The following is a 26,786-nucleotide window of genomic DNA, read 5'->3' as shown; positions in this document are numbered from 1 at the left end:
GTTTGTCCAGTGTGAGCTAAATAGGCTGTTTGAGAAGCAGAACTCTGCTAGTCAACTATCAAAGTAGCCCACATTGAGTGATGAATGCCTGGATAAATGAACAATGGAGAGAAGTAGGCAAATACAAGAGATAAGATATAGAGAAATTTTCATGATGCCCAGGTGTAAAGAATTAAGAACATTGCAGTGTTAAGTCTGAGTTGCTAAGAGAAAGAAGCACAATGAAAGACACGGAAATTGGAATGGTATCTTAGCTCAGCTGCCATAATAAAATAGACCGGGTGGTTTAAACAACAAAAATTTATTTCTTACATTCTGGAGGCCGGGAAGTCCAAGATCAAGATGCCAGCCAATTTGGTTTCTGGTGAGAGCTTTTTTCCTGGCTTACAAATGGCCAATATGATGGAGAAAGAGAAAGTGCTCTCTGATGCCTCTTCTTGTAAGGACGCAGGTCCTATGTATCAGGGGCTTATTTTACCTTAATTATTTTTATAAAGGTCCTATCTCCTACTATAGCCCCATTGGGGATTGGGGCTCCAACACAGGAACGTTGGTGGGGGAGGCACAAGCCAGTCTATAGCAAATGGAAAATTGGCTCTGAAATGAAAAGATTATAAATTATTTTAGACATGTTGAGTATGAAATGAATAATGTACAAATTGTTGGAGATGGAGGATGAGGTATGGAAAAGAGATGATTATTGATGATTTATAATCCTTTAACAGGTAGCTCAGAGCTGAGGCCATGGGGGATGGATGAGCTGCATGAGGGAGAAAGCATAGATCTGAAGATTAAGAAGGCAAAGACCAAGCCATGTGCAAACTCTCACAGAAGATAAAGATGAATAAGTCAGCAAATAGAACAAATGAGTTCTTGGAGAGATAGAGGGGAGGCAAGTAAAACAGCGTGTAGGAAAATGAGAAAGAAAAGAGGGCTGTGCAAAAGTGGTCAATTGTGCTACATGTGGTCAGAAAGGTCTTGAAAAAGGCCAGTGTTAAAAGGCCCCAGATTTGTAAATCAGGAAATCATTATTGACTTTTGAGGAGGTGGTCTTAGAAAGTGATTGGGAAGAGATTAATGTGCAAGAGATTAAGGAAAGGCAGGATGGGAGTGACATGAGGGACATATTTGGAGCATAGATGGCGAGTTGGTTTACCAGGCTAGCGAATGCAGTGAGGAGCCACTGAAATGTTTATGATATTGTTGAGACCAAATTGAATTCAGCCATGTGCAGATAACCACTCCTTTCAGCTGACCGCGGTCATCCTTTCAGCAGTCATTGTGCACTAACTCAACTAAAGCAAAATCATCTATGCTGGAGATAAAAGAAATAGTCTCTGCTCCCGTGTTAACACATATGCTCTTCTGCTCACTGCCAAGGCTCAGCCTTGGTCTTCTGTGCATTGAAATCTTTCCTTAGAGAGCTGGAGCTCAATCTGACCTGTTCTTAATAGGGCCATCTTCCTTACCCGAGGTGAGCCCCCTACTTTCTGCAAAATTAGATGATTTTTCACTCTAATTGAAGTAGTGAGAGCACTGGGTCTTGTATGCAACTAATGAACCACTAAATTCTACCTCTGAAACTAATAATACAGTATATGTTAATTAAATTCAATTTAAATAAAAAATTTAAAAATAATTAAGAAAATAAATATAAGAGAACTACAAAAAAGTTAGACACAGTTTCAGAATCAATGAACTTTTTCATGAGAACCTCAGCTCATGATTTTTTTAAACTAGTGCATATTGCAATAATGACTCATATTAACACATTTAGCAGATGTGTCAACTTTATTATAAGTTTTTTTATTACAAATATTAACTCTACATACAAACTGAGTATTTCGTTCAGTAGACTTTGATTCAGCTAGACTGGGATCAATCCTAGCCATTCATATTGTCTTAAAAGCTCTCCAGTTGATTTTATTGGATACCCAGGATTGAGATCCATTGGCTTGGTGGTCTGTTGTTTCGTGGTATTTTGTTGAAGAGCACTGGCACTGAGGTGGGAACCTAAATGTTAGGGTCCTCTCAGTTTGGGGTTGCTTTCTGCTCCCTGCCCTTGCTGTAGGGGGACTTCTATTGGTGTTCTGCTCAACTCCACCTCAGTAACGGTAAGATGAATAATCTTAACCTCACAGTAAAGATTTTTTTTGGATCCAATGCAAATACCATTTTATGGATGGGAAATGACTGTGCCTACAGTCATCTGCTTCCAGATTAGAGTGTATTTTAAATTTCTGATGAGTCCCTTTACTTGTGTCATATTTGTTTGGACTTGTATTAGTTAGCATAACTATGTTACCCTCACTTCCAGAATACCGTGTTAAATTGCATTAATGTAAAGAAAAAATGTGATGCTTCTGATTTTGCCTAATGATGCTATCAAAGGGAAAATGGAATAGATGGGATAGTGAACTTTGATGGAGCTTAGTATGTGTCTAGCTACATTTAAGCAGTTTGACAAAAATTATGCTATATAGTCCTTACCCTTATTTTGAGAAGTGACATATGGGAAAATATATAGAAAAAGAAGGTAAGAGTTGTACGAAGCCCTATCTGATGGCATGGAAATACTCAAGTTACCCATTGATCCATAACTAAATAAGGAATAGCAGTCTCAAAAGCCTAAAGGCATCATGCAGCTGATTTAGCCACTACAAACTTCTGTGGAAAAGGAGATAAAATGTACCGAAACCAAGTTTAACACCTGCGCAGTTATAGCACCTTTTAAAAACATTGGGAAAGCGAACAAAACTTGCCTTACTTTACACCCTTGGTCTGAGTGGGTACAGGATAGATCATGGGTGAAAGAAACAAATTAACACGCTAGGAAAGGAAATCGGGATTGTAGAAGACGAATGGGCAAACGGTAGACCCCCAGTAACTATTGGTTGAAAGATGCAACGAAATGAGAGAAACATGCTGGAAGTAGTTTGGGCTGAAGCACAAATTTCATCTGGGAATTGCCTGTTGCTTCCTTGGATCAAGTATTAAATTATCCATGTGCTTCTTTTAGCCAGGACATATTTTCCACACTGAGACTGGACTGCAAAACGGGGAATAAAAGAGAGAGCTTATCATGAACAGAGAGGAGAGCGCTTTCTCCTTTTTTCCTTTATTCCCCATGTTTCATTTGCCTCATGCACTCTTATAATAAATGACCTCAAATTCAAAAGGAAGCCTGGCCTTTCAAAACTCATCAGAATTTTGTTTGGACGATGAAGGACTCCATGGGAGTGCCAGAAAATAAACCTACGGGGCGAATTCAGGAAATCCTTCTGTCCTTTGTCTCCTACTTGGCTTGCCTCTATTCCTTCACTTCCATTCCAAGGCAAGCCTGTTGCCTCTGGTAACTTGTTGGGAAATCTTACTATAGATTCTTCTTCTTACACACTTGATCAATTACTAACTTTGAGGTTTTCAAGTGGTTCTGATATTTAAATCTATAAATAGATTTATTGTGGTATCATTTACATAACATAAAATTCATCTATTTAAAATAGCTCAGTTAATTTTGGCAGATTTATAGAGGTGCGCAACTACCATCACAGTCCACTTTGGAATGCTTCCAGCCCCCTGAGTAACTCCCTTGCACCCCTTTGCAGTCAGTCCCGGCTCTAATCTCCAGCCCCAGGCAAACACTGATCTGCTTGATTTGCTTTCTGTGGCTATAGCTTCCTGGAGTCTTTTTTAGAGACTCCATCTGAATGTAAGTATCTGATATGTACTTTTAATTTAGAAACTCAGTTTACCTTATTAAAATGGTCAAACACCAACTAAATTAAGTGGATCTTGTATTTCACTATAAACAGTAAGAGAGTAAATCAATTAGAAGAATTTTCTTAATCAGGTGCTGAGACTTTAATTGTATGCCTCATTTACTTTTCTGAGCTGCGACTTACTCTGTTTTGCTGGCTATCTTGTTCAGTTTTGAGCTATGCATTTCATATTACCTCTTCAAGATGTATGAATCAGTCTTCTTTCCAACGTTAGGATTTATTCCCCAGTCAATTTTATTAAGACAGGTTTTCCAGAACTACAAATATTTATGTAAGTACAAACGGAAAGAAAACAGATACCTAATGAGCCCTCAAACATTTGTGGACAGATGAATGGATACAAGTTGGATTGATGAATTCCATATTTAGCCCTCAGGAAAGTGGTTTATATGATAAGTTCTCAGGATGTAGCGAATTCACAAGTTGCTTCTATTTGAAATAGAATTTCACTCTCTGTGTGTTTTTATTTAACAGAAGGAACGTGAAACATGTTCTAGCAAGGAATAAAGCATTGCAATGGACTAAGTCCTATGTTTTACCAGAGTTTCCCTATGATGTCAAATGCATGTTAGCAGAACAGAAGTGTCCCGATCACAGCATGAGGATAAGGATCATTGAGTTTCTCCAAGCTGACATGACTAAGTATCTGGAAGGCTCACTGTGAGTAATAACTGGGCAGACTTGCTGCTTTGGGAGAGGGTCTGTTCTCAGAGTCGAGTAGGAGGACTCATTTGGAACCAATGTGCTTCCGATTTTGGATGACATGTTGGTAATAAGCCCAACATTGCCCAATATTTGAATATCTACATTGTTACATAAAATGATCTGAAGAACAGTGAATATAATTTGGACTCAACTTATAGGAAGGAATGTGGACTACTTGAAGTGAAAAATGTCCCCCCTGTTGCACTCACCAGGTACCCCAGCACCCAGCAGTACAATGATGTGGTCAATGCCCTACTGCAGGCCCACCCTTTCCTGGACGAGGACGGCTGTGGCTTTGTAAGTGACCACATGGCACCACGCCATGCATCCCAACCCATCTTAAAATAATAGCATTGTATTGTGCAGTAATTGTATGCCCCATTCCCCTTCCCACAGTTTCTCTCTAGCCATCTATGTCTGTTTCTCTTTCTCTGTCTTCTTGGACTCATTGTCTCTGTCTGGTCTCTTTCTGATTCTGTTCTGTTAGCTCTGTCTCATTCTGTCAGTCTCTGTTTTTTTCCTTAGCTTTGGTCTCTCTCTCCCCCCTGCCCTCCCTTCCCCCTCGTCTCCCCCCCACCACATCCCCCGCCTNCCTTTCCCCCTCGTCCCCCCCCCACAACATCCCCCGCCTCTCGGCTCTGCTCTTTTTTGATACCTTCTCTGTTTCTCTGTGTGTTCCTTTGCCTTTTTTAAAAAAATAAGACTTTTTTAAAGAGCAGTTTTAGGTTTACAGCAGGATTGAGAGGAAGGTACAGAGATTTCTCATGTACCCCCTGACCCCACATGCATGGCCTCCCCCATTAGGAATATCCCCCCACCAGAGTGAGGCATTTGGTACAATGGTGAACTTACATAGACGCATCATTGTCACCCAAAGTCCATAGTTTACATTAGGATTCATTCTTGTGGCTGTATGTTCTATGGGTTTGAACAAATGTATAATGGCGTGTATCCATCATTATTGTATCTTACAGAGTATTTTTCACTGACCTAAAAATCCCCTGTGCCCCACCTGTTCATCCCTTACCCATCTCCTTCTTTTGTCTTCTTTGTCTGTAGTCATCATCTTTCTGGCTTTCCCTCAAAGCAGTTCGGAAGCCTATGTGTCCTGTTGAGTCTCCAGGAAGGGTCTTTAAGGGGTGTAATACACAGAAGGAGAAGGACAGGACAGCACATAACGTCAGTGCTATCATGACTGGAGTGTTGTTTGCCTGCCTTCCTTCTTTCCTTCCTTCCATTTCTTTCTGTCTTTTCAAGAAATGTTTATCACGTGTGGATAGAATCAGAATTTTCTGAGTGGGAGAGGGCCATATATATTCTTTTTTACCACCCAGACTCAGGAAAGGGATTGTATTCCATGTCTGAAACTAGTAACCATTGAAGCCCAGACCAGAATTTAGGTATTTTTGCTTCTTGTATGACATTGTTCCTAAAATGCGCAGCTACATATAAAAGCACACTGTAAAATAAACCAAATTCCTCCCCCCAAAAAACCCCACACTATACAAAAAACCCTGAAAAACTGCAAAATAAACAAACCTAGAGTCCCAGCATTGATAATCACACTGATATGCCTGACAAAATTGGTTCTAAAAATGCCTTCTACACGCAAGATATTCTGTCTGCCAACTAATCAGTGTTACTGTGTATAGAGCTAGTTGTGTTTCAAAAAAAATTTAAATATGCTGTTTGAATGAGTTATATATTCACTAAGTTCAAAACTCTAAAGCTACAATAAGATATAAATGGAAAAGTCTCCCTCCCACCTCCGTCCCCCAGCTACATAATCTTCCTCCCCGGAAGTAACTAATGTTATTAAAGTTTCCTTCTAGAGAATCTTTGCATACATATAAGCAAATACATATTTTTCCAATTACATTTTGACCTTTAGCTTCATGGTTATGAAAGTGAGACAAATAGAAAGTAATGAATAATGCTTATGTTGATCTTGTATGCATTTTACCCACTTCTATCCCCAGTGGCATTAACGAAAGATGGTTAACTGATAAAGAGACCTGAAAATTTGCTTAGCATGTTATGGCCCATGTTTGCACACAGAGAATGGAAGGGGAAACTCTGCTGCATGGTAGCTATTTACTCAAATTCTCCCTGCAAGTGTGCGTGAAGTTATGTTTCAAATGTTACAGTGGAAGACACAGAAAATTTCTGAGAATGTTTGTGTGTGTGTGTGTGTGTGTGTGTGTGTGAGAGAGAGAGAGAGAGAGAGAGAGGGAGGGAGAGAGAAAGCAAGCACAAGCGAGCAAGCTCTTGGTCATGTTTAGGGCTATTTTTATTCTCGACTTCTTATTTTGAAAATTTTCACATGTACACAGAAGTTGAAAGAATGCCAAGTGAACACCCATCTGCCCTTTGCCTAGATCCAGGTCTGTCCATCTTGGCAGTACTGAGAGTTTAGGCTGCGTGAGTCTTTGTGGTGGCAACTGTCCTCTGCATTGTAGGACGTTCAGCAGCATCCCCGGCACTCCCTAGGTGTGACTGTCCCCACCCACTCGCCCAAACCATGAGGACAACAGCCGTGTCTCCAAACATTGCCACGTGCATTCTGGGAAGAGAGCAAAATCCTGATACTTCAGAATCACTGATCTAGACTCACTGGGTATTCATATTTTGTCACATTGATTTTTCCTGGCTCATATTTATTTATTTGTTTGTTTGGGCTGAGCATTTGGAAACAAAAAACAGGTTTCAGATGCCGTTCCTAAATACCCCAAGCAGGTACCTTGTAAGGGTAGGGATGATTTCCTCTGTAAGCACGATACTATTTTTATACCTAAGAAAATGAGCAATAATTGCATAAAGACATATATCACCCATATTTCCATTTCTCCAATTATTCCAAAAATGTCTTTGAAATGGACATTTTGCTATAAAATCTAATCAAGGATTACTCATTGCATGTGACTATGTATCTTCAATTTCTTTTTATCTCGGAGAGTCTCTTTGCCCTCCCCCCCCCATGTGTATTTCTTGGACAAGTCTAGTCCAATGGCCGTGTAAGGTGGCTCATATTCTGGGTTTGTCTGAATGTTTCCTAAGGATTATATCTGGGTGTAAGATGTGGAGCAAAGACCCACTGATGACGCCATGGACTGCTTCCAGTATCAGATCAGGGGCCCGTAATTTCAGGGCTGTTTTGTATTTCAGAAGGGTTGAAGGAGAGCCGTATCCACGTAGCTCTTTCCGCCGCACTGCCTGCCCCCTCCCCCGCCCCCAGGTGGAAAAGCACGCAGAGGGAGGATGATTATTCAGTGACAGGGCTATTTTCTCCTGAAGCATCTGTGTAAGGAGCTCATGGGGCCAGGCATGTCCCAGATGCTCAGTAAATACCCTCCGATTTGTCTTTTCTGCGCTCCTGTCAGACAGTTGATAAGGAGAGAAGGGCGAGGCTGGGAAAGACACGGGTGATCTAAAAACGTCCTAGCAGTTGATGGTGTGACCCTTCCCACCAGACCAGCAGTTTAGAAGGACTTCAGAGGGGAAACATGTATTTGCATTCATTCATATTTTAGGACCAAGAAAAATGTAAGCCAGCCGTTCCTTCTGTGCTCTCGGCAGTGGCCGAGGGCAAACCCGCAAGCCCGTGGGAGGTGAGGGATCGTCTCTGACTCACACACCGAGAAGCTTCATCAGAGTCGCTGGCGGCGACCTCAGCCCACAGCAGCCCTCGGGGGGCCGCGGGGGGTTTTAGAAACAGCACTCTTGGTTACAAATCACCTCCATGAGTAGCAATCACGTCGGCCTCCCGAAACCCCAGGGCAGTGGACAGGATTGGGCTTGTTCCATTTTATAGTTGAAGAAACTAAGACTGAAGAGTTACTTGCTGATTTCTTGGCTAGTACACAGTAGGCCGAGACCCTGGGTCCTCCCAACGTAGAGCCTTCTTCTGAAGGGTAGGGAATAACTCTTCTATAGAAGAGACTTCAGCCAGGGAAGAAGGAACGGCAGAATCTTAGTCCCGTGAGGAAATAGAGCTTAGAAGAGATGCCCGAAGTCACCCAGTCTTGGGCCTGTTCAAGCACATGGCAGACAAGGAAGTGGAGGGGCTGAGGAACAGCCTCGAGGCTCAGGTTTCGGGAAGTGTTGGGCTACTCCTCACGAAGTGAGGTCCTTACCAAGCAAGGCCAAGACTCAGTCTTGCTTCTAGTCTGTGGCTTTGACACCTGGGTCCCTGTACCTCACAGAGGACTGATACCAGGAGTCCAGTATTTTATAGTTTCCCAGACGCACCAGGCACTGTGCTGGGCTTGGTGGGCAAGGCAGACATGAGCCTGGCTTCTTGTGCTTATGGCCTAGTGAAAGGAAAGGAAATAAAGAGGGAAGGAAGGAGAGAGGGAGGGAAGGAAGCAAGTAAGCAAGCAAATAGGGGAGAATAAAGAGAGGAAGAATGAAAAGAACAGAATAGAAAAGCACAGAAGCAGAAAAACGTCACACAGATGAAGGTAAACGCCAAGTTGTGCTAAGTACAGATGAGGAAAGCTGAGAGATGATAACGAGGGGACATGAGCTGAGCTGAGATCTGGAGGCAGAGCAAGACTTAACTAGATGCCAGCAGGGTGGGGGAGGTGAGGGATAGAGCTTTCCAGGCCAAAACCAAAGGCCCAGCAGAGAAAGACAGTGTTGGTTTGTACAGAAAGCCTGGTGGTGTCCCTCAGCTGTTGCCCATGTCTTTGATCTCCCGAACACTCCACATGGCAGACAGATTCTTCCAGAGCCCAGATCTGACCATCTGCTCTCCTCTCGCAACGTGGCCTGGGAAGACTTCCTAGACTGGCTCTGTAGCTGGATTATCAATAAAGCCTTGAAAAATACAGACATCTGGGCACTGCTCAGACCAACTGGATTGGAATCCTGAGGGTCTGGGCCAGCAGCAGCAGCAGCACCTGGGAACCTGTAAGAAATGCTGATTCTCAGCCCCATCCCCGACCTTCCCAACCAGAGACTCTGAGAGGCCCAGCAACCCGTGTTTTAATAGGTGCTCCGGGAATTGTGATTCAGGTTAAAGTTTGAGAACCACTGCGTTAGAGGAAGAATCAAGGACAAAAGCTCCCTAGGCGATGCTGAGGTAGCCTGTCCACAGAGAGGGGCTTGAAAAGATCTGTTTCTGGGCTGCAGTGAAGGCCGTTTATGCGGTAACCGTGTCTTTCAGGATTCGGCTGGCTTCTCTGTCTGTCCTGCCTTAGTTTCTGGCCCATTCTTAACCCTTCCCCACCTTAAATTCTGTGTTCCAGCCATGCACAGCTCTTGGCAGCTGTCCAAGTGGAACAGGCTGTCCCTCTGCTCCACGGCACAGTCAGCTTCATCGGCCTGGAACTTCTATCCACCCCACTCCCCACCTGGCATTACCCAGTGCTGTCTCCATCGGCCCGACTCATGTAGTTTTCTGACCCTAACAGCTAAACCTCGGCTTAGGTGCACTTCCTACAGGAAGGCTTCTGTGGTCTCCTATGTAAGATAATGCTTTCTTCTCCTGTTACTACACTTTTCTTTCTGCATTGAAATTACTCATCCCTCTGCTAGATGGGGTCGGCCTGTGCCCCCTCTCCCTCCCAGGGCAGGACCCTGGTCTTCGTATTTGAAACGGTGGATGCTCCACAAATATTTGGGGAATGAATGCCAATGGTATTCACTAAAGTGAATTTCAAAGGATGACAGAAAAACATTTTTTAAGAAAATGCATCAATCCATGGATGCATGAGATTGTATCAATTCTTCCCTAGAACCCAGTGGAAAGGTGGAATGTGTTGTGGAGACGGCAAAGTATGTAGAAAACATCCAATATGGGGAATTAGAAAATCCAGATTGAAGAGCCAGTATATTCACTCAACAACTAGGTGACATTGGGGACGTATTTTTGTTTTCCTGACTCTGTTTCCTTAGTTATGATTTAGGGATTATAATTTTTATAGCAGTATCACAAGACCGTCGTGAAGGTAAGTGGAAGGGTAGTTTTATTATTTCTATTACTGTGATGTGAAAATGACTTCAAGCCCAAGAGTGATGAGGATTTTGTTGTTTATGTGGGATTATTCCAGTCTCCTTGAAGATTAACTGTCCTCTTCTGTTAATTTACGCAGTTTTTATGGAAACGAGCTCTCAAAGATCGCTTTAAATATGTTCGGAGACCCATAGAAGACGACGAACAAGTGATGAGAAATAAGTGTAAATTTGGACACCGCAGAGGCCAGACAAGGAAATCTCTTACCGACATAAGCTTTGACGAGGTTAAAATTGTCCAGATAAAAGTAAGATTGGATATTGAAATGTTCTGATAATTTGTTGATTGATTGATCGATTAAAGGGCAGTAAGTAATAGCACCTAAACTCACTAAAACAGAATCACATATTTTTTTGAAAATTGGAGGTGGGGAATCTGTTTTTTGCATGGCTAATAATATGAATGGTAATATTTCCACAGGAGGGCTTCCAAACACAGTGTGTGTTATTCATCCTCTCCTGTTTATTCTTTCGCAACTTTTGAAAAACCTGGAAACACTCTTATGTTCTGGGTCTTTGAAAAATTTCTCTTCCACTCATCATAAAATATATTTTACATTCTTGCTGTTCTTACTGCTACAGCTTTTAGTACTTACACTGTAGGGTGGCCTCTATCCTTAAGGTTTCGGGGAAGCATGTAACCCACAGGCATGGACACAAACCCCTTCCTGCCCTTCCATTGCCCAGTAGGCATCCCGTACCAACCCACAGGTGGCTGTAAGGACTTCCAGGCCTAAAGGCCAGGCAGCACCCAGAGATTCGCCCCTCAGCAGCGGGTTTGCTGTAAGTAATGTGCATGCAGCCCCAGTCACTGAGATCCTATAGATATCCTTTAACTACCTCAGAGCCCCCAGATATGTCAAAGCCAAAAATATCCCCTGCTAATAAAATACATGAACTGCTTAGGAAGGATGTCCAAACTACCAAGTATGAAAGAAGTCAAATCCCATAACTGCCAATTTTGTTTCCACACCAATCCAACATGCATATGTAATCCTAACTCTTCACCACAAACATATTTATGTTAGTGAATGAATGTGCTTGATGTGAATATTCCATTTTTTTTTAAGCTGGTGTATTTATTTGATAGTAACAGAACAATCTAGTTGGTCGTCTCAATTTTCTTAGTACTACCTATAAACTCCAGGGGATGGGAAATTTTTAAACATATTTTGCAAATCATTCATCCCCACATCATAAAAAAAACAGTAAAAAAAATGAAGGTGTATATTTTAAATATCTTATTATAATTTTCAATGAGATTTTCAAGTCATAGGCCAGTTAAGAGAATATAATTTTATGCTTGTTCTTCGACGAGACGAGATGAAAGATAACAATTTAGTGGTGTAACTTTTTAGAAATTTTGCAATATTCCAGTTATAAACTAAAATCATGATAAGATAGAACTAGATTTATTTTAATTATCTTTTATATTCTTAAAAAGTCACTTTGTAAGGGAACATAATTATGTTATACATAAATTGGCTTTTCAAAAAATTTCATTTTCCATATACTAAAAATGGAGTTCCTTTATAAATAAAGTTTTGTAAATTCAGTTTTCCTTCTTTTTCTATGATTCATGGCTCACCAAAAATTCATTGGAATGAATGAATGTAAAATGGGAAGATTAGTAATTGTCCCTAGCACTGGAACTCAAAGGTATGTTCGTGGGGTTAGAGATCACACAGGCTAAATGGCAGTTCCTCCTTTTTGTTGACACATCATCACTGAAGCAATTTGTACATTTCTTTTCCAGTTCCTTCCCAATACCACCTCAGTTCTTCATGTAATGGCACCCTTCATGACTCTTCCCTTCCACTATCCTCCCCTAGACCCCCAGACAAGCCTGAATACTCAGATGAATCCTGCTAGGATCCATGCGAGGGGTTTTGCTATAAAAACACATCCCTCTTCTCCCCCCCCCAGCTCCCCTAAAACACGGAGAATGTACCAGAGTCCGAGATGAGTTAAGTTACAATAGAATTTATTTTTGACCTTCTCGCCAGCTGGGGCAAAAAAAGATTATAGAGTGACCACTGTTCACGTCTGAAGAGACAGTGTTTTTTCTGGCAAACAAATCTAATCAGTGAAGATTTACTTTTCTCCTCCTTACAAATGGAGCCACAGATTGCTGATTCTTCCAAAGGCTATAACATCTCTGTATGTGGCCTAGTGTTCTCTAGAGCCAAAAGCTTCAAAGAATGGGGAAAAATTCCACTAGAATATTACAGAAACAATGTGTTTCTGTATTTTGTACCCTGCATGGTGACAAGGCAAATGGTAAAACCCTAAGAAGAATGGAAAGACAAATCCATTGAATATACTCCTTCTCTCATGGAATTTGATACTTCAAATCAATTGCCTAAATTACTTCCCATCTCCATTTTGAACTTTTGATAGCTCCTTTTCAATATCTTGAAGATTTCTAAAAATTAAAGACATGTTGGATTAACTCACATCTTTGAAACTTTCTTGACTGGGCACAATATTTCCATCACGCAGAAAACAGTTATTTCATGTGCAGCAGAGGCGGAAAATGCTGATGGAGGCCAGAAGTCAGGAGTCAGGCCATTTCCTCAAAGGCAAGGAAGTGGTTTTGGATGAACTAGATAGAGGAGGATTTTGGAAAGGAGTAAGAGAGGGAAAGAGATTTTTGTTTGTTTTGTTTCATTTCTGTTGCTTCTCTTTGATGGATGGGAGGAATTTATCCAAGAACTGAAGGTAGATGTCTCAGTGAAAGAAGGTGTTTCTCTTAGCTCTGTCCCATGGGCTTCTGCAGATAACTGAGGCAGCGGCAGAATTTGTGTGGATCTGAGTATCGGCCACAGAACTTTTGTCCTTAACTTTCCTCCTATCCCAATCTCCAGGCCAGTGTATCGCCGTTTAACCCACACCAGGAAACCCAAAGCATCCACAACGTCAAAGCATCCACCCATGAGTCTTAAATCTACCCAGGTTCTTCATATTCTGTCCCTAAAAAGGCTTACCAACATGTTATATGGATGGCTATACTGGTCAGAATCCCAGACTGTGTTTTTCCAGACCAAGCCTCCAAAATGCTGGGCATTTTGCAGTGTTTTTAAATCTTTTTTCCAACCTCATGACCTCATGTCACTGCTGCTTGCACGGTCAAGCACCCCAGCACAGCGGCTGGGCTATAGCTCGTATGCATCTGACTTTCAGTTTTCGGTCTAAGCAGTGTGCAGCCCTGTGAATTGATAAATCTGTTTCCTTTGCTTCATTGTCTTTGACTGTACTTTGTCTTATGTTTAGAAACAGAGGTATAATTAGGTTCTCAAAACAGTAGACTTTAGTGAGTAATGTCGTAAGTTGCCGACATTATCCTGTTTAAATGAAGATACTGGTTTTAAAAGCTTACAGGAATTGTATAGAACTGCATAGCAGTGTAGTGGAATTTTACTTTGTAGTATTTTTTTGTGAAAAATCTCAGGTGTTAATTGAAGTTTGAGTGAGTTCCATTCCTTAATTCATGGCCTATTATGGTCATTGCCCTGTGTGAGACCTGTCGCTGTTCTGTTCCTTTTTGTGCTCATCCCTATCTGCTCGTTCCTCACCTCTGCCCTTGAGCCACCATTCCAATGTGTTCTATAATCTTTTAAACTGTAAGTGTTCTAAAATGTGTACTCTCATTTTGGGCTTATATATATATATATATATATATATATATATATATATATATGACTTACTGTAAATGGTATTCTGTACTTCATTCCTGTTTCACTTTTTTCACTAACACTCCTTAAGACTCATTCATATTAGTGTATTTCTAGTCCATGATTGCAGTGAATTATAAAGTACTCCTTGCCCCAAGCCCTGTTCCTCCCCACTAGGAATTGCATCGTGGAGAACACCATCATCCACGTCTGCTTCTGGACCTCCCTATGGGTGACTTCTTTGGGTTGTATACCCAGAAATGGAGCTGATGGGGCAGAGGGTGTGCATTTACTTAAATTTGGCCAATTATTCTCCAGATGACTTTATTTGTCTCATTCCCACAGTGGTGCATCTTTCCGTATTCCTGCCAACCCTTGGCATTCCCCAGCCTTCTAAATTTTGCCAAGTCTATTAAGTAGCAAGCGTAATGTCATTCTTGTCGTGATTTGCATTTCCCTGGATAACTAATGAGTCTGAGCATCTCTTCACATATTCGTTAGACTTTTGAGTTTCTTCTTTTAGAAAACTACCTTTTAGGTCCATTGCCCATTTTTTAATGAGCTGGCATCATTTTTGTGTTAATTTGTAGGAAGCACTCTTTCCCATGCCCTAAGTCACAAAGGTATTCTCCTCCTCTTTGTTCTATCAAATATATTGTTTTCACTTTCATGTTTACACCTTTAAGTCATCTGGAGTCCGTCTTTTATACGCTATTAAGTAGGGATCTCCACAGAGGGAGCCACTTTCTCAACATCAGTTGCTCAACAATCCATCCTTTTCTCATTGGTTTATGGTGACACTTTTATTGTATATTAAGTTCCCAAATAGACATGGGTGTGTTCTTGGCACTATCTCTTTATTCCGTTAGTCTATCATTCTGTTTTTATGCCATTTTCACATTACATTTGATGACTTAGTGTTTATTGCTTAGCATCATATTAGTGCTTAGCGTACAGACATTTTTTTTGTTGCCCGTGGAAGATGTGCAGGGTCAGGAAAGTTCCTCAGTAAAGCAGTTGCTGGGGAGATTCATCCTCATTTTTCAGAATAAGGGGAAGGACAGGAGATCCTTCTCTCAGGAATCAGCCCCTGGGGCTCACAGGAGTACTGGAGCTGAGGCTAGGGATGCCACATTCAAGTGGGAGGGTTGGACCAAAAGAAGGTTCTGGGCATCTGTCAGCACAAGGAGCATCAGGATAAGCTATGTCTTACTCGTGTGGAAAGCCTTCTGTGACATGATGGGGATATCTTGCTGGAGGAATCCTGCCCTTATCTTCCTGGGGTGGAGGTGGTGGTGGCATCTGGTCTACGTGAGGCTCTGGCCTGGATCCTTACACGGTCACAGCCTGATGTTCATCCTTGCTTGGAAATCTCTTCACCAGAGGATTCCTAGGTGGGCCTGTCAAGCCTCTGCCAGATGCCCCATTTGAAACATCAGGACGTAAATACACTTCTGAAACGCTTAAATTCTTCTTTATCATTTTTTGACTAATGCATGCATTTTCTTTTCTTAAGTTATTGAGATTTCTTTTAGCCAGCAGAGCCCTGAACCTATTACCATAAACCTTTTGCTCATGGGATATAAGCCACTTTGATAATAGCCACTGCTGCTTTCAAAATTTTCTGAAAAATATTTGCGTTGACTTTTTCAGGTGTCCAGTTCTTTACATTCATGGCTGATCTTTTCATTTACCTTGAAAAGTTTCTCCTCTGTCTTTATGAGGTAGATTAATTCTAAATTGGATAGTTGGTGAAAATTTATTCTGTTTTCTTGAGACAATATAGAAAGGACTCTGAGGTTTCTACAGGAGCTTTTGCTTCTTTCTTTCTAATTTTTTCCCCCTAATTACAGTGAGGTTCTCTCAGTTGAGAGGCTTTTAATATGATCTTTAAGTGCATAGATTATTTTATCTTTGTCAGTTAATTTAACCTACATTTAGTTTCTTTTTTAAGAGTTTTCAATAAATGACTTAATTCTATAAATCAGTTTCTTCAAAACTGCCTTTGATATCATGTTCTCAGAGGTCATTTCATTGTTATATACAGTTCTGAGTCCCTACGGTCTGTATTATCTTCTCCAGGAATAGCAGGGGTTCTAGTCTTCCGTATAGTTCCTTATTTATCATCTGCTATGTGATTCTGTTCATTATTGAAAGTGGGGTATTCAAGTCTCTAATTATTATTATTATTATTAAAGATTTTATTTATTTATTTGACAGAGAGAGAGACACCCAGTGAGAGAGGGAACACAAACAGGGGGAGTGGGAGAGGAAGAAGCAGGCTCCCAGCAGAGGAGCCTGATGCGGGGCTCAATCCCAGGACCCTGGGATCACACCCTGAGCCGAAGGCAGATGCTTAACGACTGAGCCACCCAGGCGCCCCCAATTATTATTATTATTGAGTTGTCTCTTTCTCCCTTTAATTCTCTCAGTTTTTTGCCAAATGAACTTTGGGGCTCTTGTTAGGTGTATATATGTTTATATTGTTATATCTACCTGATGGACTGGCTTTCTTCCCATTATAAAATATTTTCCTTTGTCTCTAGGAGCAATTTTTGTTTAAAGTTTATTTAGTCTGATATTAGCATGGCCATTCTATCTCTCTTTTAGTTTCTGTTTGCATGTTATATCTTTGCCCATTCTTTTACCTTTAAACAATTTGGGTCTGAATCTGAAGTGTGTCTCCAGTAGACAGCATATAGTTGGATACTTTTTACAATCTATTCTGCCAATATTAATTACTTATAAGATAGAATTTATGTCTCCTATTTTGCTATTTGTTTTTTATTCATCTTTTGTTTTTGTTAGTTTATTCTTTCATTACTGCCTTCTTTTGTGTTAAGTAGATATTTTCTAGTGTACTAATTCAATTTCCCTTATTGTTTCTTTTAGTATATATACATTTTTAGTTATTTCCTTAGTGGTTGCCCTGAGAATTAGAACTAACTTCTTAATTTTTAATAATCTAGTTTGGATTAATATCAATTTAATTACAATAGCATACAAAATCTTTGTCCCTATATAACTATCCCTCTCCCCTTTCATGCTATTACTGTCACATAAATCACATTTTATACACTGTGTGTCCATCAACACAGATTTATAATTATTGCTTCGTGAAAACATCTTTAAGATAAGATGGAAGAAAAGAGTTACAAACAGAAAATACATTTATACTGTCTTTTAGATTTACCTATGTAATAACCTTTATGAGGGTTCTATTTTTTCATGTGGATTTGAGTCACAATGTAACGTCCTTCTATTTATCTGCTAGTGACCAATTGTCTCAGTTTTACTTTATTTGGGAATCTCGTAAATTTCTCCTTCATATTTGAAAGGTGTTTTGCTGCATATAGAATTCATTTTGTTTGTTGTTCTCTGGCTTGAGAATTGGGTGTTCTGAGATCTCAGTTCAATGGTTTTGGGGGCAGCTAACAGACAGCCCTGTCTCAAATTGGTCTAAATGATAAGGAGAGCTTTGCTGTCACATTACGAGAAACTCCGAGGTAGAGGACTGCGGACATTCTAGCTCCTCACCAATTTAACCATCTTGTCTCCTCCAGACAATCAGTGGGATAGTTACTTCTCCACCACCTTGAAGTTAGAGGTGTCCTGAGACTGACTTTAACCACGAAATGTGAGAAGTGACATGGGCATTGGTGATCCCGTGTGCAATGCGCCATCGTCCCCCTTTCTTTATCAGTGATGCCTAACAACATTCCAGGGGGTAGTGCCAGGTCCCTGGTTGAGGAGGACGAGGAGCTGGGCCCCAAGATGGACATGGCCCATGAGCAACAAATAAACCTTTGTTGCTGTAAGGCTTGGGGGTTGTCAGGTACAGCGGCATACTTTTGCCTGTCCCGAGGGATACAGGGGGCCCGCGGCACAATCTGTCAGGCTCGGATCCGCGTCTCAGTTACTCTCCTTGTGTTGGCTTCATGCAGTGACAGAGGCATTTTGGAGGCTCTAACTGCTCCTGCCATCCTTATCCTGGGGATTTCACAGTCTGTCTCTTTGTTCTCTACCTGGATTGGGGAGATCTATGAAACGTTATTTCCGTACGTGATAATAAAAATGCTTACAACCTAGGAAAAATTTATTTTGCTTTATGTAAAAAATACCTCATTTTCATTTTTTCAGCTAATCCATTTGGAGATTCTTTCTAATTCTCCAGTACAGAGCAGATCATCTCCATTGTGACCTTAGTTAAGGACATTTCTCAGAGTCTGAAACACGGATGAAACAACAGTAATATCTTGCTCCATCTGATGTGAAATATCCCATCAAACATGGTGTGGCAGTTTCTCTCAAGAGATTAACTTGTGCTTTTTAAACAACAACAACCCCCAAAAACCCCACATGATGTCCAGGACAATGATGCCGGGATTCAAATAACTTTTGCAGGCTCTTCTTGTATCCCCAAATCCTCCAAACATTTGCTAAGTAAATAAATAAATCAACAAACTACCAGGTGTCAAACTACTAACACAACACTTATGATTCGTTTCTATCTTAAAACATTTTCTTTTCCTCCTTATTGGGTATATCTGTACCTCATAACTTCCAAAGTCATGAAGTCGTTGTGTGTTAGCTTTCCTTGGCTCAGAAGTGAAATGGAATCAAAACTTATGCAAAAACTGCTGAGAGGGCCAAATGCTAAGTATATCTCGTAGGTTCCTTTGGATTTCTTGTATGGCATTTACTGTTTGCTTCTTACTGCACCTGACTCATCCTGATTGATTGAATAAATACTAATCATTTTTATAGGCTTCTGCACAGATGTTTCTCTCATGGTGCAAAACTGAGCAGAACAGCATATGTGGAAGAAAAATGTTGACAGTTAATTGCATTCGGGATATAATGCAATTACTGCGGTCAGCAGGTGGCAACTGCCCTAGCGCTGTGAGGTTTCCAAATCAGCTGTGCACTTGGAAGTGCGGGGCCAAGTGGCAGCCGTTTCCCCGATGATTGACTGAGCCACCCGACTGAATGCTAAGCAAAGAGACTTTCCAGGTTCCATAGAGAAACATCATTTCCACAGTCAATGTGATGACAATGGAATTGAAAATAGGGATGCCTGGAATTTGGTATGAAGAAAACCCTAGCACCTAACACAGCCCTGTCCCGCAGAAATAGAATACAGACCACACGTGTAATTTAAAATTCTCTAGTAGCCACATTGAAAAAAAAAAAGTAAAAAGAAGCAGGTGGAATTATTATATTAGTATATTTTATGTAACCCAGTATATCCACAAACTTATCATTTCGACATGCAGTCCTTATGAAAAATTGTTAATGAGATGTTTTACTTTTTTTTTTTTTTTTTTTTTTTTTTTTTGTATACTACATCTTTGAAATTCAGTGCTTCAAAGCCTACATCTCGGCTTGGACTAGCCACATTTCGAGAGATTGGTAACCTCCCATGACCACCAGACTGGATGACTCAGAGAAACACACCCTTAGAGGAATTAGGTAAAATGACACTCTCTAGGGAGTACCATAGTAGGCAGGGAGCACGACCCGTTATCTGCTGATGATGTTCAGAGCGACGGTCCCTAAATCTTACATTCAGGATCTTTCCATCGTGCCTTTGAAGTAGATTTTTAAGGATACACGTATAAGAATTATTAAATTTACATAAGATACTTTCTTTGTAAACTTATTCAGATTGCAGGGTGAAGGGCAAAATTGTGTTTAATCAAAGTCAAGGTGAGTATTCATCTCTGTGCAGAAAAAAGTTATAACTATATATATATATATATATATATTTATTTATTTATTTTTTAAGATTTAATTTATTTGACAGAGATAGAGACAGCCAGCGAGAGAGGGAACACAAGCAGGGGGAGTGGGAGAGGAAGAAGCAGGCTCATAGCGGAGGAGCCTGATGTGGGGCCCTATCCCATAACGCCGGGATCACGCCCTGGGCCGAAGGCAGACGCTTAACCGCTGTGTCACCAGGCGCCCCATAACTATATTTTGAATCATGCTGTGTCTTACTACTTCAAGAGCCGTCTCAATTTTCTGTTCTAATCTACTAGAAATAGTGTCGTCCTTATTTCCGTTCCAGCCATCGGCTTAGATAACTGCTGTCTGCTATTCTACCCAACTCGCCCGGAGCTGTAGGTCACGGTGGTGTTGGAGCGGAGGGCCCACTCTCTGTTACCAGCACTCCTGTGGTCAAGGAGGTGTGGCATAAGCTCATTATCCAGTTCGGATCCAACTCAGGTTCATGTTCTGGTTAATTTATTCTGATTCCTTTGAAGTCCCAAATGCCACAGATGACTCCTACACTTCCCTTCATTGTGTCTACTCGTTGGTGTTCCTTGGCTAAGTTTGATGTGTGCCCTGCTTCATGCCTTCTTTCCATTACTTCTTGAGCACGTTCCCCCTCCCCCACCCCCCACCCTCTTTGCCTACTGAGACAGACACCTAGCAGCCAATTCTGTTGCTGTTGCCACTCTGTAAGATTCAGACTTCTCTCATCCACTCGTTCCCTCTCGTCCGTGTGGACTGCTAAGGAAACCAGCCTGTCGGAACACGGCCATCCATCTTTTTAGAGGAGTCGGGGGCTACCCTAAGACAGGAACCCCTGCACCGGGCCATCTCCGTGCTTGAAAAAGTCACTTCCCCTTTGACAGCCTCAAATTGCTCATCAGTAAAGTGAGACGCATGGGCCAGACAATGTGTAAGTTCCTTCTGGCTCTAAGGTTACATGAATCATTGAAAGGTGAGAATTTTAAATTCTAATGCAGCCCGCTATTTGAATATGGTACTTCAATCTAAGCTACGACCTTCCGACATTATGTTAGTCCAATCAGGTAGAGGCTTTCCAGAAACTCTACTTTCTGTGACATTTCATGAATTGGGTGGGGGTGTTAGGGGAAGCCTTTCATTATGTGTATACTTGTCTATAAATGTCAATACTACCAATTATAGAACCCCCACTACAGTGGGCATATTAATGAAAGCTGTTTATAATTACAAATTTTCCGTTCCCTTTTTAAAAATTAAGATTCTTTTTATTGAAAAACTTCTCATTATATACATTTGAGACTTATAAAAGAATGCACTTAGCATATGTATAATTTATGGGACAAAATAAATACCACGAACCCAGCATTCAGCTTTAAAATCGTAACACCACCCATACCTTCGTGTCTGCCCGTCTTTCCTCTCCCATCACCTCCTTTCCTAACCCCACTGCCCTGTACTCTGAATTTTACCTTTCTCATTCACCTGTTTTTGAGACATATGTATTTGCCACAGATGCAGGGTATCTTACATTATTTAGTTTTGCTTGTTTTTGCAGCTTACACAATGATACACCGTATGACTTTTTTCTCACTCAATATATTGTCTCTGGGATTCATCCAGGCTCAGTTTAGTTGTGTAGTTCGTTCATTTTTATATTGAAAATCTACTGTGACAGCAAAACACAGTTTATTGGGATATTTTTTTACTGACAGACATTTGCCTGGTTTCCCGTCTTTTCTTCTATGAGCTATGCTGCTGTGGTCGTTCTTCTTGTCGATCTTGGTGTATATGTGCAAGCTCTTTCCAAGGCTATACACGTAGGAGTGGAATTGCTGGCACGTTGGGTAGGCAAATACTCAACTGTATAAGACAATGCCAATTGTTCTCCTAGGTGGTTATAGACATTTAAACTCACTGAAAGGCTCCTGTTAACAGACTTCTTCCCACCACACCCAAGTAAGATACCATTTAGATCAGATAGCAAGATAACTCCCTCCCACCCCAAGTAAGATACCAAAGGATTGGGAGTAAAATGCTACTTATCCTTATTTTCATTTTAATCATTTAAGAGGTTTATCATCTTTCATATTTATGAAATATTCAAGTTTCCCTCTCTGTAAAATGCCGTCATGTCTTTTACCTATTTTTCTGAGGCTGCCCTTTTTCTTATTTATTTATAAGAACCTTTATATGTTCTGTATTCTACTCCACCAGTTGTATCATTGTAAATATTTTCTCCTAGTTTGTGCCTTGCCTTCTGAATTTCCTTATGAACTCTTTTGACCAAAAGTTTGTAATTTCAATGTAGTTAGATGCATTAATCATTTCTCTTATGAAATTAGTACTTTTAGAAACCCTTTTCCTACCTTAAAATGAGAAGAATTATTTTTATATATTTTTAAAAATGTAAAGTTCTACCTTAATGTTTAAGTTCTTAAGCCATGTGTAATTTACTTTCGTATAAGGTGTGTGGTATAGATCTGTTTTCTTCTTTTTTTCCCATATGGATAGAGAGTTTTCTGTACCTTTTGTAAAATAGTCCTCTTTTCCAGGCATTTGTGGTGTCATCTCTGTTCTTTCCAGAGATCTGTGTCTAGAAGCCTTATTGTTTCTTAGTAATGTTATCTATCCCTGCGTGAATATCAACTTTCCTTATTTATATAGTTGTAAACTGTCTTGATAGTTTCCAGTTTCCATCACTACCTAAGACTGCCAATTATTCTTGGGCTTTTTAATCTTCCATGTGAATTTCAGAATCAGCTTGTTGAGTTCTTAAAACATTAATTTTTAGTTTGATAGATTTTAGATTTTTTGTTCTTAAAACATTAATTTTTGGTTTGATAGATTTTAAATTTTTATAAAAAATATTATTGAATGTATATCTCCATTTGGAGAAAGGTGACTTCCTTATGATACTAAGTTTTTCTAACAGTGAACATGGAAGATCTATTTATTTGTCTCATTAGTATTTTGTAATAATTTTATAATTTTCTCCATAAAGGTCTTGCACATCTTTTATTAGTTTATTCCCAAGTGCTTTATACTTTTTGTCGCAACTGTAAAACATTACATATTCTGTTTGTTAGCAAATTTGTCTATCTTATATCCAGTAGCTTTGTAAAACTCTCTCCCCAACTCTAATAAATTATATGTATATCATTTTGAGTTTTCTCTTAAATAATCAAATCACATCATCTATGAATGATGACAGTTTGTTTCTATCTTTCAAATTTTTATGCCTCTTGTTTCTTAATCTTATCTTAACTACCCTGGCTGGGATCTCTAGTAAAAGGCTGAATAAGAGTATAGCAGAGCATCATTGTCTTATTTCTGATTTTAAGGAAAATTCTTTTAAATTTTCACCATTAAAAATGTTAGCTCTAAGTTTTTAGTAGATAACTTCATAAGTTTCAAAAATTTCTCTTTTTATTTTGATGAAAGTTTTTCTTTAATTTTAAAGGGATGTTGAATTTTATACAATTTTTTTCTGCATTATTTCAAATGTTATTTAAAAAATTTAATTGGTTAATGCAGTATATGATATTTACACATATTTAGATAATCAAGGTTAATTATAGAACTGTTAATATGTCAAAATTCTCAAAACCTATTTCTTTTTGGTCTAAATCTTTCTATCACAGCAGCCCTAAAATTCAGATTTCAGGGGTGCCTGGATGGCTCATTTTGTTGAGTGTCTGACTCTTACTTTTGGCTCAGGTCATGATCTTGGGGTTGTGGGATTGAGCCCTGCATTGGGCTCCATGTTCAGGGGGGAGACTGTTTCTCTCCCTTTCTCTCTCTGCCTCTCCCTCTGCCCATTCCTTCTGCTCGCGCTCTCTGTCTAAAATAAAAAATCTTATAAAAAAATTCAGATTTCAGATTGAAATGTGAAATATAATGGGTAAGTCAATCATACTTCCCTTTAGTTTCCATAGTTCCTTTAGTAATGTCAGACCATTGTTTTACTTCTGGGTTAAGCTTAAGTTAGTTGTTCCTTGTTCTTAATATTTATAATTTTGTTCATGAATGAGACTGACTTGTAATTTTCCTCTTACAGTGTTCTTTCAGGTTTGGGGAGTCATAGAATGGGTTGGAATCCTTCATAGGATTCCTTTTTTTTCCCCCTCCCCTGACTTCCTTTTTTTTTTTTTTTTAAGATTTTATTTATTTATTCAGCAGAGATAGAGATAGCCAGCAAGAGAGGGAACACAAGCAGGGGGAATGGGAGAGGAAGAAGCAGGCTCATAGCAGAGGAGCCTGATGTGGGGCTCGATCCCACAACGCCGGGATCATGCCCTGAGCCGAAGGCAGATGCCCAACCGCTGTGCCACCCAGGAGCCCCTCTCCTCCCCTGACTTCCTGATATAATTTGCATAAATTTGGAACACTGTGTTTTGAAAGTTTAGTAGAATTTGTCTATAAAACTTTCAGGTCTTGGCATATTCCTTGTGGGAAAACTTATTTTCTAATTAAATTTATGTATGGTTATCAGAATTTCTTTTTAGTCTGTTTGATAAGTTATCCTTTTCTAGAGATTTGTTCACTTTGTCTGTCTTGCTAGTCACCTTATGTTCATAGAAAGTGGGTCTACCTGAAGCTCTCTTATGTTCTTGAAAAGCCCTTCTGTAGGAACATTTTAGGCCTATTATTTTTTTCACTTTTTATAAGTGACATCTGCTCACATTCTGATCAGCTAAACAGTTTGCAAACTTGTTAATTCAGGTGCAGTTCAGCTGAGTGTCCCTTTAACAAATTTTTCTTTCTTTCTTTCTTTCTTTCTTTCTTTCTTTCTTTCTTTCTTTCTTTCTTTCGTCAAGAGGCAGTTATTTGTTATTTTAAAAATATTTTGTTTTTTAATTTTTAAAAATATTTTATTTATTTGAGAAAGACAGCGTGAGCATGAGTGGGGTGGGGATAGAGGGAGAAGCAGACTCCCCAGTGAGCAGGGAGACAGACATGGGGCTCAATCACAGGACTCCAGGATCATGACCTCAGCTGAAGGCAGGCACCCAACCAACTGAGCCACCCAGATGGTAGTTCAATTTTTAACTTTTTGAGGCACCTCCATACTGTTTTCCAGAGTGGCTGCACCAGTTTGCATTCCCACCAACAGTTAAGAGGGTTCCCCTTTCTCCAAACCCTCGCCAACACCTATTTTTTTTCTTGTGTTGTTAATTTTAGCCATCCTGACAGGTGTGAGGTAGCATCTCATCATGGTTTTGATTTGTATCTCCTTGGTGATGAGTGATGTTGAGCATCTTTTCATGTGTCTGTTAGCCATCTGGATGTCTTCTTTGGAAAAGTGTCTATTCATGTCTTCTGCCCATTTCTTATTTGGGTCATTTGTTTTTTGCATGTTGAGTTTGGTAAGTTCTTTATAGATTTTGGAAACTAATCCTTTATCAGATATGTCATTTGCAAATATCTTCTCCCATTGGTGAGCTGCTTTTCGTTTTGTTGATTGTTTCCTTCACTGTGCAGAAACTTTTTATCTTGATGAAATCCCAATAGTTCATTTTTGTTTGTGTTTTCCTTGACTCTGGCGATGTGTCTAGTAAGAAGTTGCTATGGCGGAGGTCAAAGAGGTTGCTGCCTATGTTATCCTCTTGAATTTTGATAGTTTCCTGTCTCACATTTAGATCTTTCATTCATTTTGAATTTATTTTTGTGTGTGCTGTAAGAAAGTGGTCCAGTTTCATTCTTCTGCGTGTTGCTGTCCAGTTTTCCCAACACCACTTGTTGAAGGACTTTTTTTTCCATTGGATATTCTTTCCTACTTTGTCAAAGATTAGTAGACCATATAGTTGTGGGTCCATTTCTGGGTTTTCTATTCTGTTCCATTTATCTATTTGTTTTTGTGCCAGTACCATACTGTCTTGATGACTACAGCTTTGTAATATAGCTTTAAGTCCAGAATCATGATGCCGCCAGCTTTGCTTTTCTTTTTCAGGATTGCTTTAGCTATTCAGGGTCTTACAAATTTTACCATTGTTTGTTCTAGTTCTGTGAAAACTGCTGGTGGTATTTTGATAAGGATTGCATTAAATGTATATATTGCTCTGGGTCATAGAGACATTTTAACAGTGTTTGTTCTTCCCATCTATGAGCTTGGGCTGTTTTTCCATTTCTTTGTGTTCTCTTCAATCTCCTTCATAAGTGTTCTAAGGTTTCAGAGTACAGATCTTTTACCTCTTTGATTAGGTTTATTCCTGGGTATCTTATTTTTCTTGGTACAATTGCAAAAGGGGTCGATTGCCCGATTTCTTTTTCTGCTACTTCATTATTGGTATATGGAAATGCAACAGATTTCCGTACATTGATTTTATATCCTGCGACTTTGCTGAATTCATATATTAGTTCTAGCAATTTTTTGGTGGAGTCTTTCAGATTTTCTGCATAGAGTATCACGTCATCTGAAAACAGTGAAAGTTTGACTTCTTCTTTGCTGATTTGGATGTCTTTTATTTCTTTTTGTTGTCTGCCCCTCAACAAATTTTTCTAGAAATACTTTCTTTTTGGCTCCTTAGTCTGATCATCTTGGATTTTTAATAAGGGTATGTGAGGTATTTCCTAGCCATCCACCCCACCCAATGTATAGTAAATTTATAGTAAATATAATTTATAGTAAATATAATTGACAGTTTGACGATTTATGTCACAAAATATCCACTGTTATTTTGAATTTGGATTTTATGGCATGGTAGTGCAGCTATAAAAAAGCATTTAAAAAGGAAAAATACAAACAGCAGCAATAACAAAACCTTAATTTAGAACCTCTTTATCTTTTAATATTTAAACGAGTAGAAATAAAAAACATTCCTGTTTAGCATGAACCTTCTAGATAATCTAGGTT

At 39.7% G+C, this 26,786-nt stretch overlaps 1 protein-coding gene across 4 annotated transcripts in view; it reads left to right on the top strand.

Annotated features, from left to right (window-relative positions):
- The window catches only part of SAMD3 (sterile alpha motif domain containing 3), a 44,640-nt gene that overhangs the window by 13,197 nt on the left and 4,657 nt on the right, over window positions 1–26,786 (top strand). For all 4 annotated transcript variants that reach the window (XM_034669133.1, XM_019803912.2, XM_034669131.1 and 1 more), the window contains exons 5-7: window positions 4,257–4,442; window positions 4,700–4,784; window positions 10,583–10,750. In XM_034669133.1, the coding sequence (XP_034525024.1) occupies window positions 4,257–4,442; window positions 4,700–4,784; window positions 10,583–10,750 (439 nt within the window). The remainder of the gene's footprint in view (window positions 1–4,256; window positions 4,443–4,699; window positions 4,785–10,582; window positions 10,751–26,786) is intronic.

The sequence above is a fragment of the Ailuropoda melanoleuca genome, chromosome 10, assembly GCF_002007445.2.
Source record: "Ailuropoda melanoleuca isolate Jingjing chromosome 10, ASM200744v2, whole genome shotgun sequence".
In the NCBI taxonomy this organism is placed as follows: domain Eukaryota; kingdom Metazoa; phylum Chordata; class Mammalia; order Carnivora; family Ursidae; genus Ailuropoda; species Ailuropoda melanoleuca.
This window is presented reverse-complemented; position numbering and strand designations above follow the sequence as displayed.